The sequence below is a fragment of the Squalius cephalus genome (assembly GCF_949319135.1).
Source record: "Squalius cephalus genome assembly, chromosome: 9".
Taxonomy (NCBI): domain Eukaryota; kingdom Metazoa; phylum Chordata; class Actinopteri; order Cypriniformes; family Leuciscidae; genus Squalius; species Squalius cephalus.
In genome coordinates, this window is record NC_137130.1 from 24,411,195 (window position 1) to 24,426,160 (window position 14,966).

General features: G+C 39.1%; 1 protein-coding gene across 1 annotated transcript; it reads left to right on the plus strand.

The window, feature by feature from the left end:
* Positions 1-993: 993 nt before the first annotated feature.
* Positions 994-12,604, plus strand: LOC307163951 (serine/threonine-protein kinase pim-2-like; the record flags this gene model as incomplete). The annotated part of the gene is made up of 8 exons (XM_079880298.1): positions 994-1,001; positions 1,077-1,171; positions 1,320-1,370; positions 1,461-1,839; positions 2,015-2,191; positions 2,849-2,937; positions 4,361-4,870; positions 12,404-12,604. The coding sequence occupies exons 2-8, from the start codon at positions 1,100-1,102 to the stop codon at positions 12,602-12,604; spliced, it is 1,479 nt and encodes a 492-aa protein (XP_079736424.1). The 5' UTR covers positions 994-1,001; positions 1,077-1,099.
* Positions 12,605-14,966: the final 2,362 nt, after the last annotated feature.

Sequence of the window (14,966 nt, forward strand, 5' to 3'; positions counted from 1 at the left end):
ACAAATGACCATTGGAGAATATCACTGTAGTGTCATTAATTACCATATTTGAACACACCATATTATATCAAAATATAATTTTTGAAGTTCTTCCTCCTGCAGATCAGCAGGTTCAAACCCCTCCAGCTCCAGGCCACCACAGTCCAGCACTTTTCCGGAGTTGGTTTGAGGTATTGGCCCTAATAAGCTACAAATGAATTTGAATATATATTAATATTTGGATGATTTTGACACCTTTTTGTGCATTTGTTTTAAATGTTCTTTGTTTATTGTGATATGGAAAGAAATCAGGGTCAAATCTCTTCTATGTGCTCTATGTATATCATCAGCCTGTTAGTAGTGAGGGAAGTGATAGTCAGGAGAGACAGAGGAAGAAGAGTAGGTCTGTAGATCTGATCACTCTTCACTGGAGTTCTGGAGAGCATCTCTCTCTTCACAGCAGTGGCTCAGCTCAGGGTCAGAAAGTGGAGGATCAGACCACTGCAACCATTAGTGAGAGACACGCTGAGGGTAAATCCAGTGACCAGTTGACAATGTGTAAATGCTCTGTTTATTAGTGCTCTGGACATCATAAAGTCTACATCAGTTTCAGCGAGATATGAGTATCCATTAATGGAAATGTGTCATCCATGGGAACTTAATTAATTAAGGGAATTTTTCTGTTCCCTTGGATGAAGTGCCATTAATTACCATATGTTACAAATTCACACCTATATCAAAATCCCAAAGTTTGATCAAAGTTATGATTTTTTCCAGGACATGTCTTAAATATTTAAACAGAACTTTTTTAGAATTCATGTAGTAACTGAAGAATCACCATAATATGACTATGCAGTGTTTAATATTTTTTGATTGCATTTAAACATGCTTTTGTTTGATATTCCTTGCTCTATCCGGTGGTCTTGAAGATCATCAGGTTCAAACCCCTCCAGCTCCAGTCCATCACAGTCCAGTCAGTCCAGCACCAGGTCACAACAACAGAGCGGGCGAGACAACTGAGGGTGAGTTTACGGCCATGACCTCAAACATTAAACTCACTGCTGTCCATGCAACTAAATTGAATCATCTTTTTGCAGACAACATTCTGAGCCGGTATGAGATGGGCAGAATGCTTGGTGAGGGATCATTCGGCTCCGTTTATGAAGGGAAACGCTTGGAGGATGGCCTTGAGGTATCGTCATTTTCTTACAATATTTAGCCAGCAAATTATTTTGTCTCACTACATCCATTTCAAGTCTTTTTGTGTAGATTTTTCCACTACAGTATTTACTGCATTTGACATGTTAGAAATGTAACAATGTTTTTTTTTGGTTGATCAGGTGGCAGTGAAAATTGCCAGAAAGCCGCAGAACCTGAAATACATCTACATTGTAAGTAGCCTACACTCACTATGTGGTTTTCAAATTAAAATATGTAAACATAATGACAACACCTTCATATAATAATGATCTTTCTTCCAGCCTGGTCATCCCGCACCCTTCCCTTTAGAGGTCGGCCTATCAATCCTGGCTAATAGGGGCCCCAAAGTTTCAGAGATCATTGAGTTGCTGGACTGGCAGGACCAGCCTGACCAATATATCATGGTCTTGGAGCGTCCCTCACCCTGTGAAGATCTGTGGCATTTCTGTAATCGTCACGAAGGCGTCCTAGATGAGGACACAGCGCGGTTCATCATGGCGCAGGCAACACTGGCTGCTCATATGTGCTGTCGCCGTGGAGTGTTTCACCGGGATGTTAAGCTGGAGAACCTGCTGGTCAACACAGAAACGCTTGAGGTCAAACTGATCGACTTCGGGTGCGGGGATCTCCTGCAGGAATCTGGCTATGAAACATTCTGTGGTATGAATTATGAATCAAACCTGTAGTTTGGGACTTAAGTTCTAGTGACTAGTTCAATTGGTATCATATAAACCATATCTCACATTTGAGGCAGCATTTTTTTAAATTAAAAACACCAGATGTTTTTACCACATGTTATGGTATTTCACCCATCAGACAAATCTTTTTTCTGCAGGCACTCTACGCTACCGCCCACCTGAGTCCTGCGCAGAGGGCAAGTACCACGGGAAACCAGCTACCGTGTGGTCTCTGGGAGTGCTCTTATTCCTGTTGGTGTGTGGACGCTTTCCAGAACCACGAGACAAGCAAATGATTGATGAAGACATCTGGTCTGAGCCTGGCTTGTCAAACGGTAAGATGGCATTCATCACAACAAAGAAGACCAACTTTAAATCATACAAAACAAAGAAAGTATGAAAAAGTAACACCTGAGCCAAGTGGCTGTATAGGGCTTGGCGACGTGACGTCACGGCTCTAGCGCCGCGGTGGCTGATGGGAAAAGTCGCCATTTTGTGAGGCCACTCGCGCGACGAGGCGCCGAGGAAGTTTTAGTTGTTTTTGGATGTAATGTTCGTTCACAGTCACACGATCGACGGGGCATAAAATTAGACAGCGGGCTTTTTTATTGTTTCCCGGCCTGAAAACAGAATGAATGAGTCATGTGTCCGATGTGACCAAGCGGAGATGGATGGCCTGGATATCCGCCATAAGACGCACGGACATACATTCGCAAACATCCCAAGATCATTGAAAGTGTGTTCCAGGCATTTTCATTGGCATTCATCACAACAAAGAAGACCAACTTTAAATCATACAAAACAAAGAAAGTACGAAAAAGTAACACCTGAGCCAAGTGGCTGTATAGAAGATAGATATTGGATAATACAAGCACTTTTTCCTGATTTTCTGACCGTACTTTATAGAATAGTGGAATCTTACAGCTTAATACAAAGACAGCAGGTGTAAAGTTGAAGGTAATAATCTGACTCGCTTCTATCGTTCTGCACAGAATGCTGCCTCCTGATTCGATCCCTCCTGAAGGAAAGCCCAAGACAACGGATTTATTTGAGGAAAATCCTTCGACATGAATGGTTTAAGGTAATGAGCCTAATAGTGTTGTCAAAAATATCGATATTTCGATAAATATCGATACTGAAATATCTGAACGGTACCAATACTAATTTCCCGAAGTATCGATACTAGCCGCGCTTTCACTTTCACTTCTCTCCAAAGGCGCGTTGAAAAACACCACACGCGCACGCGCACTCGCACTCGTCTCATTCGCTCTGGTTAGCAAAAGTGAAGTGAATGGAAAGATGGCGAGTGCAGCGCCCGCGCGACCGGCTTTGGTTGATAAGGAACACAGCAGGAGTGCTATCTGGAAATATTTAGCATATGAGGCAAATGAACACGGAAAGCCGAAGGACACAAGCAAGCCAATATGCAAGAGATGCTACAGAACAGTGCTAACAAAAGGCGCTAACACCACTAATATAGCAAAGCACCTGAGAGACCGACACCCGGATAGATCTGTATAAAGAATTTCTCGAGGTTGGTATTATTATTATACATTACTGACACTCTATCCTCCAATTTGATACTGTTAAGAGCTTTGACACAATCTGTATTGTTAAAAGCACTATATAAATAAAGGTGACTTGACGACTTCATGTCGATCCAGTGAGCACTGTTTTCGCGTGTGATGCACGCACGTTTGCGTTTAAATCTGTTCATCAAATAACGTTAATGTATTAACCAGCTTTTATGACCGATGAGCAATGCATTTGTTACAGTATATTTTAATCTTTGATAACAGTAGGTATTAGGTAATAAAAATATAACGGATCATGTTAGCTCTGGTCCAATGAAAAAATATTAACAAATAGAACTTTGGATTTTAATTAGTACATGTATTAGTGAATGTTAGTTTAAATAAACTTTTAACTTTGATTAACAAATGTTTTGTAAGTATTTTTCATTGCTTATTTATGTTAACAAATATCTATTACCATTAACCTAAGTTCTTAGATTAGTTCATTCAGTTAATTTTAAAAGTGTGGTCTAAAAAAAAAAAAAATGTTTATTAAAGTTTGGCATTCTCTTGTAGCACCAGAAAGAAGATGAGACTCGACCTGCAACAAAAACAACACAATCACAACCTACACTACCAGCTGTATTTGAACAGCAAAGAAAGTATGAAGCAAACTCAAATGAAGCCAAGAAGTTGAACAGGGCTGTAGCAGTGTACATATGCATGGATCAGGTTCCTGTGTATACTGTTGAGAAACCTGGCTTCAAACAACTTCTTGAACATTTGAACAACAGGTATGCCCTTCCTTCACGCAACTTTTTCATGCACACTGAAATCCCAGCCCTATATAACGAAACAAAAGAAATAGTCATGAACCATCTTGGAAGGAAAACCTTTTTTTCATGCACCACTGATCTGTGGACAAGCAGGGCCACTTCCACGTTCATGGCAGTAACTCTGCAATTTGTCACTGAAACCTGGGACATGCAGAGCTGGTGTTTGGGCTGTGTTGGGCTCAACACTGAGCACACAGCAGAATGCTTGAGGGAAGCATTGGAAGAGATGATACAAGAAGCATGGAAGCTGGACATGTCATACATGGCTGGTATCACCACTGATAATGCTTCAGCAAACAAGAAAGCATTTCAGCAAGACTTCACATGGGTCCCCTGCTTTGGGCATAACTTGCACCTTGCCATTAACAAGGGCCTGGATATAGACCGTGTGTCTGGATCACTGTCGAGGTTGAGAAAGACAGTGTCTGCCTTCAGCAGGTCACCAAAGATGTTGCGACAGCTGAAGAAAAAACAAAAAGATTTGCAACTGCCTGAACACAGAATGATCCATGATGAGCCCACACGCTGGGACTCAGCTTATGAGATGGTGGAGAGATTTCTAGAACAGCAGCAAGCTGTCTGTTCAGTTCTAGCTGATGATCGGAAGAAATGGCACCTCATGCCAAAAGATTCAGATATTACAGTTCTTGAGACTGTAAAAGAGGTATTGAAAAACACACCACTCTCTCTGCAGTCCTGCCTCTGAGTTGGAAGATCTTCTCTACTTTGACAGTTGAGGAAGGTGACAGCAACCTAAAACGTCAACTTAAAGACAACATCAGAGAAGATCTCAGACAGAGATATGAGAACACACATCTGCAGCTGATATTAAACACTGCCACATTTCTTGACCCAAGGTTCAAGGACAGTTTTGTAACCTTAAGAGAGGAGGTTAAACAGAATCTTATGGTCAGTGTCAATTTGCTAAAAGCAGGGGGCCAAAGTCAGCAAACATCATCTCCAGATGACAAGCAGCAACCAGCAAAAAAAACTAAATCAGATCTGAAGAGTCTGTTAGCAAACATACAGGGGGGAAAAAAGAGTGAACATGGAGAGGGTTCATCATCCAGAGAAGAAGGTGAGGGTGCAGAAACAGAACTCAAAAATGAGTTTTCAGTATATGAAAAGATGCCTGAAATCAGTGCAGGAGAGGACCCACTCACATGGTGGAGGACACATGAGACAACTTTACCTCACCTTGCCCAGTTTGCTAAAAAGTATCTGTGTATCTCTGCTTCAAGTTCAGCTTCAGAGCGTGTATTTAGTACATCAGGGCTCATTTGCAGTGCAAGAAGGGCACGACTTACAGAGGAGCACATTGACATGCTGGTGTTCCTAGCTCAAAATCTGAAAGTTGCAAAACAACTGTAGGATACAGTAATGGGTGTCAATCTCACTCACCTCTGTAGAGAAAATCTGCATAAAACTGCAGCAACAGATTCCATTTAATTATTTTGTTTGCTAATTTGATACTTGATGCATAAGATTGCACTGATTTTGTTTTTGCTTGAAGTTTAAGTATCTTTTGTTGACATTGTGATTGGATTTGATTTTACTTGGAAATACAAAAGATTGCACTTTTTTTTTTTTACTTGCACTTTATTGGTTTTTGAATGTAATGCAATCTGAGAGGCTTTTGAACAAGTGCACTACCTCAGGACATTTTTGTTAATGTAAAATATATGTTCTAGACTTGTTATATTTAGCTTTAAATAAAAAAAATAACCCCTTAATATTGTGGCAGTTTTTTTCTCCGTGGTATCGAAAATCGATATTTTTCAAGGTATCGTATCGAAGTTAGAAATTCTAGTATCGTGACAACACTAGAGCCTAAGATCAGCTGCAAATGATTTTGAAGATTATATTCACTTTTCATTGTAAAGATTTTAAAAATGTTTTCTTCTAATTGTAATCTATGACTGTAACCTTTTTTGTTTGTTTGTTTCAGGTCACAGAATAAGACGTAAAGAGCAATGTCAGGATTCCTCTCTTAGCCGCCCCAGAAGTTCCTGTGAAAGCTGCTTCTGCCACGGCCCTCTCCGAAGGATCTCCAGAGAACACCATCTTTGTATATTTGTGAATAATACATAAATGATCTTTGTATTCTTGAATAATGGCTGTTATTGTTCATTAACTATTATTGTATATACATTTTATATAAATTTTATTGTAATAAAATAAATAATATTTTATATAAACAATTTTGGCGTACCTGATTTTGAGAAATGGTATGTGTGTTAGACCGCTTAACATTGTGATTGCTATCAGGATATGAGGAGACTTTCAACTAGCATAACACAATTATTGTTTTTGTAGACAATCACCTATTGCACCTCAGCATTTTCCAAACACTTTTATCTTTATATGGAAACAATTCTGTATTCTTCAGGAGGGGCAGGTCCTCTAACCACCTTATTTTGTATTTTTTAATGCCAAGGTATCAAAAATACAAGTACATAGCAAAAATGTAAAGGTTACATACAATTAAATTATAATAAAATCCATAATTTATACATACATTATATACATGGGCCTATACATACAGGTTTCATATAGCCTATATATACATATAAAAACAGAAGAAAAACAGAACAGAAAACTTTAATGAAATAAATTAAAAAGTTGAAACAAGGTTATTGTCTTAAGAGCTTTAAGATTCTTAGATGATGAAATATTTTAGATGTACTGTTGGATCTCTCTCCTAAAAACAAGGAATGTAGGATTTTGAAGAGAGAATTAACAGCGGTGAGTGTGAAATTTTGCAAGGAGCAATAATAGATTAATAATAATAAAGTATTCGTTAGTTTTAGCTTTTTGTATGTTAAAGAAGTAAAACATGAAATCCTTAAAAAACAAAGAGAAACCCGGAAGCACATTGCAGTTAATAAAATGAGAAAATTCGTCCCAAAATAGTTGCATGAGGACAATCCCAGAAGATATGAGGAGCAGTTTCATCAGGGGCGCCACAGAAAGAACAACTTGTGTCTATATCTGACTTAAACCTTTTCAAAAAGCTTTAGCAGGGTAAAATTTGTGTAATAATTTGAATGAAATTTCTCTAGCCTTGTTAGTTATTATGTATTTCAAAGGCAGAGTATATACTTTTTTCCAATCAATATCAACCAAATTCTGCAATATGACGCCACATATGGAATTGTTAAAAGCTCCTTTTGAAAGAGAGATCTAATTCTATAATTACATGATGAAGGATGTGACAAAAAGCAGTTTTCCTACTGGGAGTTTACGTAAAAATTCTTCATAATTTAAAGTAAGACCTTCTGAATCTAATAACTGAGAAACAGTCAAAATATGTTTCTCAAACCAATTACTAAAAAAACAAAGACTTATTCTTATATACAATATCCCGGTTGTTCCAAATAAAGTACGGTGAGGGGAAAAGTTGTGCTCAAAAATGAAACACCACCACGCAAGTAATGCTTGCTTATGGAACTTAGATACGTTGTAAGGGATTCTAGCAATATTGTAATTGCAGATCCATAGGAAAGGGAGACCACCTAATTTGGAAAAGAAGTAATTAGGGATACAATTCCAAATTGAATTTGGATTACACAAAAACTGTCTAATCCAATTAATTTTTAAAGTGTTGTTCAGAGATGAGAAATCAAGAAAATTCAACCCACCATCCTTTTATCTATTCATTATTACAGACTTCTTAAGATATTTTGTTTTTCCCAATAAAATTTTATCGGGTTATATCGACAGTGCTCTGCCTCTCAAGGTCAAGTCTCTCTGCAACCATGCGTTAAATCTTCTTTGGGCTTTTATTATCAAGTTCAAGGTACTTCTTTTATCTTGATTTTTAGTGCACAATGCCTAAATATGTAACTTCAGATCTAACTGGAATATTATAAAAAGAGGGTGCGGTGCAATCTTTAATAGACATTAACTCAGTTTTATATAATCAATTACTATAGGGATTTGGGAAGCATCTCTTAAAAATAAGGTAGTGTCATCTGCTAATTGGCTAATAACAACTTCTCGATCTGCTATACGGATACCCTAAATACCGCTTTCACAGATAAACATTGAGAGTAGCTGCACACAAAGTAGAAATAAATAGTGAGAAATGGGACACCCTTGTCTGACTCCTCTAGATAAACTAAACCTTGGGGAAGTGCCATTCTTTAATTTAATCGAACATGTAGCACTTGTCTGGATTATTAGCAGTAATTTAGTAGATTATTTTTATTTTTATAATACAGATAAGATTTGAATTCCGTCAGAAGAATTATCTCCAGTCATCATGTCTCCAAGAAAACAAGAAGAAAGAAAAAACAAAAAAAACGGAAAGACAAAGAAGGAAAAAAAAAAAAAAAAAAAAACCCTGGCCTGATCACAGACCAGAACATTCATTCAGTACATTTCAAAATAAGTTCCACATCAAAGATCCAGAATAACATCTAATAACTTACACAGTTACAATTACCATTTCTTCATGAACTAATATAATCACATTCGTTTACCTCTGAATCAATAGCTTTCTTTCTTATACAGACAAGTGGCCAACAATGGCGACGGTAAACTCTTTGTGATCGATTTTTTTCTTTTGCTCTCACACAGGCACTTCAACTACAGGCGTGCGTGATCAGAAAATGGCGTCGGTGAACAAGTAGAATGTATTCCTCTATTCAGTCGGCTTCTTATTCAGAATGCATCAAATTAATTAGATCTCAGACTCAAACTTTATCATACTTTTCAAAGATTTTCAATCTAAGATTTATATAATGGATCACGACGATCAGATTGCGTCTGCTCCTCTCGTCGACACCCATGGCGCGAATGACAAAGAGCTCTCATTGGTTGATCACTGAGCTTTTTTATCTAGAATGAATTCGCATATATTATTTTTATTCTTAATTTTTTCATCTCTTATCGACTTTTATTAAGGGAATATGATATCACTAAATGGTGTATAAATTAAATAATTACCTTTATTTAACCTGTGTTACAAACAGCTTCTATTATTGTAAAGGGTTTTAATTACTTTGCAAAACATATTTCCAAAACCAAATCTATGTAATGACTTAATAATAAATTGGTGCTCTGCTGGGGTTTTCAAAGTGGGGGCGCTGCAGAAATGTGGGAAAAAAATAGCCTAAAAAAACGTACAAATATTTGTTAATATGAGTGTTGTTATGAAATAGCATTATACTAATTTGTTGCATAGCCTATCTGAACATTATACTTTTAATGCTAATCTTTTAGAGATGAACTGATTGATCGGCTGGTGACCGGAATTAGCCGATTTTCACGTGACTTTAAGTCTGGCATATGCCGATTTTATGCACTCGGGCGCCGCATGATTAACATCGCGCAACATCAGCATCACACACAGAGCCGTCGCATAGACTGTGCAACCGCACAGGGCCTTGCGCCACTAGGGGGCCTCGCAATCCTGCTGTTTTTTTTTTTTTTTTACAAATTTTTTTTTTGTCCCCACCACTTTTTAAAACATCTCAAAAAATATAACAATTCTACAAATAAAACATCTCCAGTTAACTGGCAGAGCATTCATTTCGTTTGTTTTTTAAAATAAGAGACGATCTAGCGCTGACATGTTTTTTAAATCAAGTGATCAAAGTGCTCGTTGCCGCTGCGATCAGTGGCGCGGATACAGTGTTTTCTCGTGTGGCTCGCGCACACACCGCACTAACTTCACTCGGACGCGCGCTTCAATCCGTTGCGGATACTCTATTCGTTCTGGTGAAATCACCAAACATAATGCACACAAATGTGTCCCTGCTTGATATACAACCACTGATGAACATAATCGGTTTTGATGAGGAAAAAACAATACGATTAAAAAAAAAAACTACACGAGCGCGGACTAGAACCGAGAACCTCTGACACGATAGGCGACAGTTCTACCACTGGACCATAAAGATACACGTTACTAAGATAGGCGGATGCACATTTGATTTTTTTCCCCTCTGAAATAAATAGCAAAAAGTCATAGCTGACTCTGAGATGTGCATGATTATGCTGTATTATTCTACTTGATAAAAACGTATTGCAGCGAGAATTAGTCGAGAATTAGCGTGCAATAGACCTAGAACAGCTACGTCCGTCCGTAACTGTTATTCATGCGCAATTGAGCATCCACATCAAAGAGCAGGGCCTCGCATTTCAAGTTCGCACAGGGCCTCGCACCCCACCTGCGACGGCACTGAGATTCACACACGGAACGCACATGTAGGAAACCTTGTGAATTACGGCCGTTTCAGACCGCAAGCGCGAGCGGCGCGTGAGCAGCGCAAATTTTTTCCGGCGTGCATGTGCAATGAGTGCATTCACACCGCGAGCAGGAGCAGCGCGTGAGCGTCAAGCAGGAGCGTCGCGTGAGCAGCAATGAAGAGGAGGGTTTCGGCGCCGAGTGAGTGAAAGCACACTTTTGATGGACAAAAATAAATGATAAACGTGATAAAATGATTTCACACAAAACGTAGCCTACCTAAAATTCACATAATTTGCATGTATAGTGTGTTTTAACAAAAACTGGAGTAGGCATTGTCAGAAAAGAAAATGAAGACTCAAAAATATTTATAGAAAATTTACCCATTTAAACTTGTTTTTATTAATCAGTTTGGGTTAAAGTGGTGTTTTATAAAAAAACATATATATACCATACCATACCATACCATACCATACCATACCATCTTCTTCCGCTTTTCCGGGGCCGGGTCGCGGGGGCAGCAGTCTAAGCAGAGATGCCCAGACTTCCCTCTCCCTAGACACTTCCTCCAGCTCTTCCGGGGGGACACCGAGGCGTTCCCATACAGGCCAGCCAGGAGACATAGTCCCTCCAGCGTGTCCTAGGTCTTCCCCGGGGTCTCCTCCCAGTGGGACGCGCCCGGAACACCTTCCCGGGAAGGCGTCCAGGAGGCATCCGGAACAGATGCCCGAGCCACCTCAGCTGACCCCTCTCGATGTGGAGGAGCAGCGGCTCTACTCTGAGCTCCTCCCGAGTGACCGAGCTTCTCACCCTGTCTCTAAGGGATCGCCCAGCCACCCTGAGAAAGCTCATTTCGGTCGCCTGTATCCGGGATCTTGTCCTTTCGGTCATGACCCACAGCTCATGACTATAGGTGAGAGTATAGGAACATAGATTGACCGGTAAATCGAGAGCTTCGCCTTGCGGCTCAGCTCCTTCTTCACCACGACAGACCGGTACATCGACCGCATTACTGCAGAAGCTGCACCGATCCGTCTGTCAATCTCCCGTTCCATCCTTCCCTCATTCGTGAACAAAACCCCAAGATACTTAAACTCCTCCACTTGAGGCAGGAACTCTCCACCAACCTGAAGTGGGCAAACCACCCTTTCCTGACTGAGGACCATGGCCTCGGATTTGGAGGTGCTGATTCTCATCCTAGCCGCTTCACACTCGGCTGCAAACCGTCCCAGTGCATGTTGAAGGTCCTGGCTTTAAGGGTCCACACAAACGACCGATAACGGTCTTTTTATTCTAAGCACGCGCGCGCCCGGATGATCCAGATCCATTTTAAATGCGCGAGACCTTTAAATTAGAATGGATTCTGATTGGCTGTCAGTGTTTTATCGTTCGACAGCTGGAAAAAAATCGTTCTGAAAGCGATCCCAACGATATCGTTCCTCATATCTTTATCGTTATAGTTGTGGTGTGAACTCTGTTATTCTTTAATATGGAGAACGATTTTTAGAATTATATCTTTATCGTTATCTTTATAGTTATCGTCCTTGGTGTGAACGGGCCTTAAGTCTGTCCACCTGGTCCTCCATTGTGTCCACTGTCAAGAAGAACAACGCCAAACAAATATGCTTCGAGTTTGTTGCATTTATAATTTAAATTTTAATTTGATTTGATTTGATTTGAATTTCAAATTTAATTTAAATTTGCATGAAATCCCTTTTCTTGTAAATAATTATTGTTAAGTTTTACATGGAGTTTCTATATTACTTTCTGCAAAGCATGTAAAGTAACTTCACCTGATGTCAGTGGTGAGGGCTGTGGAACGAAGAGAGAAAGAAACAAAATTTTACAGCTAAGTACTAAGTGCAAACACAAAATGAGATGCTTAGTATAATGTTTTTTATATGTTAGTGTTATTATTATTTATTTTTTTCAGAAAGGATACATTAAAATGATCAAAAGTGTCAGTAAGGACATTTATAATGTTGACGCGTTTGCCGACCCCAGAGGGTTAAACTAGGACTGAAGATCAAGCAGCGACTGTGGGAGGCACTCAACCGCCCTTCACTGGAGGAGATTCCTGATGGATGCGTCCGGATCACTGAGAGCTTCTCCACAACCAGCAGAAGCTTCGCTCCTCGAATCCACGTGGACATCAGTGAAGAGCCCCTGCCTGAGGAACCCCGAAGAAAGAAGCCCAGACACTGAGTCATCACTGTGTCACATGGAGCCCGGAGTATCACACAGTGGGACCTAAATAGAGTTAATTGATAGTTTTATGAGTAAGTTTTATTTTCTAGAGTAAGTTTAGAGTTTTATGAGTAAGTTTTATTTTTGTAGAGTAAGTTTTTTGCACAATTGTTGTGAGGTTGTTAGAAAGTTTTTGGTAATTGCCAATGCGTTATTGATATGCGGTTAGGTTGTTCTAAATGGTTTTTAGCGCTTTGCTACACGGTTGTTGGGATGTTTTGGATGGTTTCCTGTGTGTTGGTATGCGTTTGCCACATAGACAGTATAAGAAATAGACACAGCGACCCCATAGATTTCAACGGAGAAAAGTGAAGTCGATTAGAAGCACTCACTTACTGTGTACAACGCAGACTTAAACTGAGCTTGACGACGTAGATGTGACGTGAGCAACCTGTCTGACAGTTGTAAGTCTTCTAGTAGCTGTGCCAAGAGAAATCTGAATCATTCCCTTCCGAATCTTGCAGAGATCGAGAGCGTGAGGAGCTGTCCATGAGCTAGGAGCAGTAGCAACTTTATGATTCTCTATGGGCTTCTCCCTTGACTTTATCGGACTTTATGCCTCCACGTCCCCCTGATTGCCTGAGAGCTTCTCCTCCTGTCCATACGGTAATTTCTCTAGCCAATCGTTAGCCTATTTTTACAAAAACTGCTTCTACGGGGCAATAACGTAAGATACAAGGTAATGGAGCCTTTTATACATTGTCGTGTTTCTTTAGAAATAAACAATGGATAAATTGTGTCTTTAAATGCCTCAGATGTAAAGTTATTCGCTGTCAAAGTGACGCCAAAATGAATGGGAGTTAATGGAACGCTAACAGCAGGTGATGGCTTGTGGCAATGGCGGCAGAAGATCACTGTCTTGTTACAACGACAACAACATCAGAGTTACCTGAATGGAAGAAAATTCAAACTGATTATGGGTGGAAGCAAATTCCCTTTATTCTATAGTCTTTGGAAGAAGTCACTGATGGATCGATGGAAGCAACCGAACGAACAGAACAAGGTAAAACAGTTTAATATTAGCAAAGGCTGCATTCTTTCTTCAGCATTTTTGTAACTAATTTTGTTATATTATAATTTCTTAAATGCTCGATATATGTGATAAATATGAAATAAATCACATCTAAACTCAGACACAATCACAGAAATACAGAAAAAAACAATAATAATAATATTTAATAATTTATTATAATAAAAAAATATAATTTTAATATATGGTTATACAGCGAGACAAAAGGCAAGATATTATTCTGTTTGCTCTGTGAGTGAAGGTGAGTTTAAAGAGTGGTCTGACTTTGAATCACATACACTGGATTCAACACACAGTTTTGAACATTATATCAACCTGCATCACATTTTTTGACTTGACAACCAAAAAATGAATAGGTTGTCAAAGAATTTAGAAGAGGAAACTTGTCCATCTGTGTATAAATCATCAGTGAGGAAAACATCTAACAGTGTAGAGCATCACTTACCTGTCATTACCGATGTCAACGGCTGCTACTGAGTGACAGAAGAGCCATCTAGAAGGACAGAGAAATACACTTTGGAAAACACTAGACTGGAGCTTTAGACTCAACACTGTTTTTTAAAACAGACAAAAGCAGTATAAATTCATAACACTGTCCTACATGACAGTTTTTTCCCATAATATTCAAATCAACCATTTCGGTCCAAAAGCTCTATTTGAGAGCAACAATAATGTGAGATCATGTCATTTCCTGTAAATTATTCCAATCATAATCTCTTCAGTGGTTTCTTTTAAACTTTTTTCGATCTTAGAGAACACATATTTCACATCAAATTTAATTCTGCCCTTATTCTGTTTCTTTTAGACGCTGATGATGTGCTTATTTCATAGTTTGTAGTACCTCCTTGTGGATACTAGTCATTAATGCAGCTAAATCTTCTGCCATCCTGGGTCCTCACTTTTTTTTAGTTGGACATATTATATGTTGAATTTGTGTAGTTATAATAGAATGACTAGGTATGCAAACAGCTGGGAGTAATAATATCAGTAATCAGAAAGTAATTAAATAGTCCAATTAAAAACAGCCGAAAAGCAATGCACAGTATTCTGATGTTGTTTATATGAGGAATCAGATGGAATTGGTGGAGGTGAACATGTGAGCTGTACCTTATAATGTTCTGTGCCTTCCACCTGGTCTGCTGTTCATGTTATGAGACTATAGGCTTCGTCCACTCCAGGATTTTCAGAGAGGGGGACTAGCAAACACAAGAAAACACAGAATACTCTCAGCATAAGAGCTTTATAACGTGTCCAAGATGAGTTTTAAGGCCAATTCACACTTCACCGACA